The sequence below is a fragment of the Diplotaxodon limnothrissa genome, linkage group LG11 (assembly GCF_057381915.1).
Source record: "Diplotaxodon limnothrissa isolate DT_005_m linkage group LG11, D_limnothrissa_male_GT1.1, whole genome shotgun sequence".
NCBI lineage: Eukaryota > Metazoa > Chordata > Actinopteri > Cichliformes > Cichlidae > Diplotaxodon > Diplotaxodon limnothrissa.
In genome coordinates, this window is record NC_140606.1 from 24,354,233 (window position 1) to 24,357,541 (window position 3,309).

The 3,309-nt window shown below is 44.3% G+C and overlaps 1 protein-coding gene across 1 annotated transcript; it reads right to left on the minus strand.

Moving 5' to 3' along the window:
• Window positions 1-264: 264 nt before the first annotated feature.
• On the minus strand, window positions 265-1,905 carry LOC146622795 (trypsin-2). The gene is made up of 6 exons (XM_085366408.1): window positions 1,827-1,905; window positions 1,447-1,597; window positions 1,080-1,330; window positions 836-972; window positions 560-661; window positions 265-439 (listed from the first exon to the last, which is right to left on the minus strand). Exons 1-6 carry the CDS (start codon window positions 1,864-1,866, stop codon window positions 392-394), a joined length of 729 nt encoding a protein of 242 aa, XP_085222534.1. The 5' UTR covers window positions 1,867-1,905; the 3' UTR covers window positions 265-391.
• Between the last annotated feature and the right edge of the window lie 1,404 nt (window positions 1,906-3,309).

The window sequence follows — 3,309 nt, forward strand, 5'->3', positions numbered from 1 at the left end:
TGTTGTATAGCAAACAATATATAAATATGTAATTTGTTATTACCAGTCCCAGATTATTGGGCATGTATCAATCCCTTTCTAAACAGCAGCAGCAGTGGCAAATTGAAGTAGAGAGAAGATTTCAGCAGTTCAGATGATTTATGTACAAAGTAACTGCCTTTCTCCTACTTCCTAAATTCCAGGATATGATTGTAAAATGTTTGTTTTACTATTTTAAATATCAAAAAACAGTTTTGTAGGAAAACAGAAGGCAAAAAATGGAAGTCAAGGTGAATAACTTTATTGATTTAGGTGGCTTCTGACTGCAAGTTGTTTAGAACTCGACAACAACAATGGAGTTAAAATGATAGAAGAATTGCAGCAGAGTCGGAAAGAAGTTGAAGGATCAGACTTAATAGCTGGCCATGGTTTGCTGAATCCAGTCATTGAAGATGCAGACCTGTGAATGGAAACAGATCAAGGTTTGTTATTGAAAAGAGGATGATGGGATGATGAACGTTCTACAATGAGAACTTAGTTTAAGATAACTATTTACATTCAAGAACTTATCTAGCTTTACCTTGGTATAGACACCGGGGTGGTCCCTCTCAGCACATCCATAGCCCCAGGACACAATACCCTGCAGCTCACCGTTGCACACAACAGGACCACCAGAGTCACCCTGAAAATAAAAGTAAAGAAAACAAAGATGGATGTCAAGAAATAATTATTTTAATCTAATTAAATATAAATTAAATGTGTTGTTGTCATTGTGGGATACATCCACTCTTGTGGCATTTTAAGAAAGCTTTACTATTCGAGAAGGGGACAGTTGCAGGTTTGACTTATTACATACCTGGCAAGAGTCCTTGCCTCCCTCCAGGTATCCAGCACAGAACATGGAGTCAGTGATCATGCCAGGGTAGGAGTTATTACAGTCACTGTAGGACAGGATGGGGATGTTCAGGCACTGCAGCCTGTCCTGATCAGCAGCTGCAATGTTTGAAACAGAGTATGGATGAACAACGATTCATGCTGATGGAACCAAATGTCATGAAACATTTTTAACTTTAAACTGCTAACGTGCAGAAGTTACTCACTAGAGCTCATGGTGTTGCCCCATCCAGAGACTGTGCACATGGTGCCAGCAGGAGCACAGCTCCTGGGCAGAGCCACAGGCTGCACATAACTGTTGAGGGAGGCAGGCTGGCTCAGCTGGATCAGCATGATGTCATTGTCAAGATTCCAGGAATCATACTGTGGATGGCGGATGACACGGGAGGAGTCGATGAACTGCTCAGTTCCCTCATTGACCGAAATGTCGTGCTCTCCCAGACGCACCTGAATACGACTGAAAACATTTGAAAAACAGAAAGAATAGATTCAAACACTCAGAAACTACCAACAAATATTAATTGTGGATCACTCCCTTAAATAAGATTTAAAATCTTACTGAAATATACTTACGACTCGTAGCAGTGAGCAGCAGACACAATCCAGTTCTGATTGATCAGGGAGCCACCACAGAAGTGATAGCCAGAGTTCAGAGACACCTGATGGGGTTCAGAGTAAGGTGTGCACTCAAACCCTCCGACGATCTTGTCGTCATCCAGGGCAACTGAAAACACAAGTGTAAACAAACTGTTTACTCCTACACTTTTACATCAGGAGTGAAACATCTATGCTGTTTGATTTCCAGCCCAAAGTACATTGTATTTGATTAGAATCATTGTGAAGCTGCAGCCATGAGCAGCTAAAGTTATGTTGGATGAAGTTTTAGTCTAATAAGAAAAACATCTGCCAGTCAGAGAGGAAGACAATCTGCTCAGATAAAACTTCACACTCACAAGCAGCTCCAATGAGCAGAACAAAGATCAGAGACCTCATGGTTGCTGAGTGATTCTGGAGATGAGAGGACTTCACCTGGAGCTCTCATTTATATCCACAGGAGAGCTGCCCAGCTCTCTGAGCACTCCTATTGGTCAGCAAAGAGCCAATCTCTTGTGTGGCTCGTTGGGGTTGGTGATTTGTTTGAATAGAGATGGCTTATTTTTTTAGAAATATCTTGATATAAATCATGCACATAAATAGATTACTCTTTTGTATCATTGTATTAATCTATATTTTAATTGCTAGTAACTTATTACAATTTTTTTTGTAATACTGGGAAAAGTTAATTTCAATCCTGCCAATATTTGATGACAGTAATGAGCAGAATAGTGAAAAGGGATGGCTTTCTTTTTAGCAAATGAGGAAAATTTCATAGGAATGTTTGAAAATAGGATTATTTTATTTCTTAAATAGTTTTTTGTGGTTGTTTCTGTAGCCTCGCAGACCTGAACTGTTTCACTTCAATAAGCACTTAAGGGTCACTTTTTCCCTATGCCCAGACTTTTATGCACTGACAGTGGAGCATGATATAATAACAAATCCTACTGGTTTTAATATCTCCAACAGAACTCTTTCAAAGGATTCCTTTGTATATGTCATGGTCCCTGTGCCTCACCAGCTGATTCTGTATTAGGCAACATGTTTCTCTCTTTCTCTCTCTCTCTCTCTCTCTCTCTCTTGCTCTCTCTCCTGCCGGGGCGATGCTCATTACGGGCTCCCGCCCCTGGCCCACGCACCTGCTGCCGATCGGGATAATCACAAGGCCGATTTAAGACAGCAGCACTGTGTCACTCGTCGCTGGATCGTTGAGTTATCAGCGTCAGTCGCTCAGTAGATTGCAAATAAGGATCTATGAGTTCGTTCCGTCTGTTCGCCTCTAACTATTATCTCTGTGTACAGATCTATCCCGGACCTTTCCCTGCCTGCCTGTCATCCCGTGGACGAGTGTGTGGTTGGTGTTTCCCCAGTGTAGGGAGTGAAGAGAGAGAGCCTTTGGAGGACGTCAGATCCCCGTCTTTTCCCTCACATACCCCGGAACCCTGGACCCCCCTCCCCTCCCTCCAGCACTTTGTAAATAGCATCACCTGGTGTCGTTGTGTGAAATAAATCTGTAAATCCTGTAAGGAGTCCCGGTCTGCGCCTGAGTCCGTTAACTGAAACCTGACAGAACGATCCAGCCATCATGGACTCAGCAGGTCGGGACCCAGCCGCTCAGGACCCTGTCGCTCAGGCACTCATCGCTCAGGGAGCTGCTCTGGCTCGACACGAGCAAATGCTCGAGCGGCTCCACCACGAAATGGCGGCGCTTACGCAGGCGGTCGCTCGCTTAACACCTCTGGAGAGTGATCCCCGGCCGGCGGCTCCCGCCCCCCAGGAGCCTGCGCCTGCCGCTGCGAGCACACCTCCGGCACCTCTGCCACCCTCGGACGGACCCCTGCC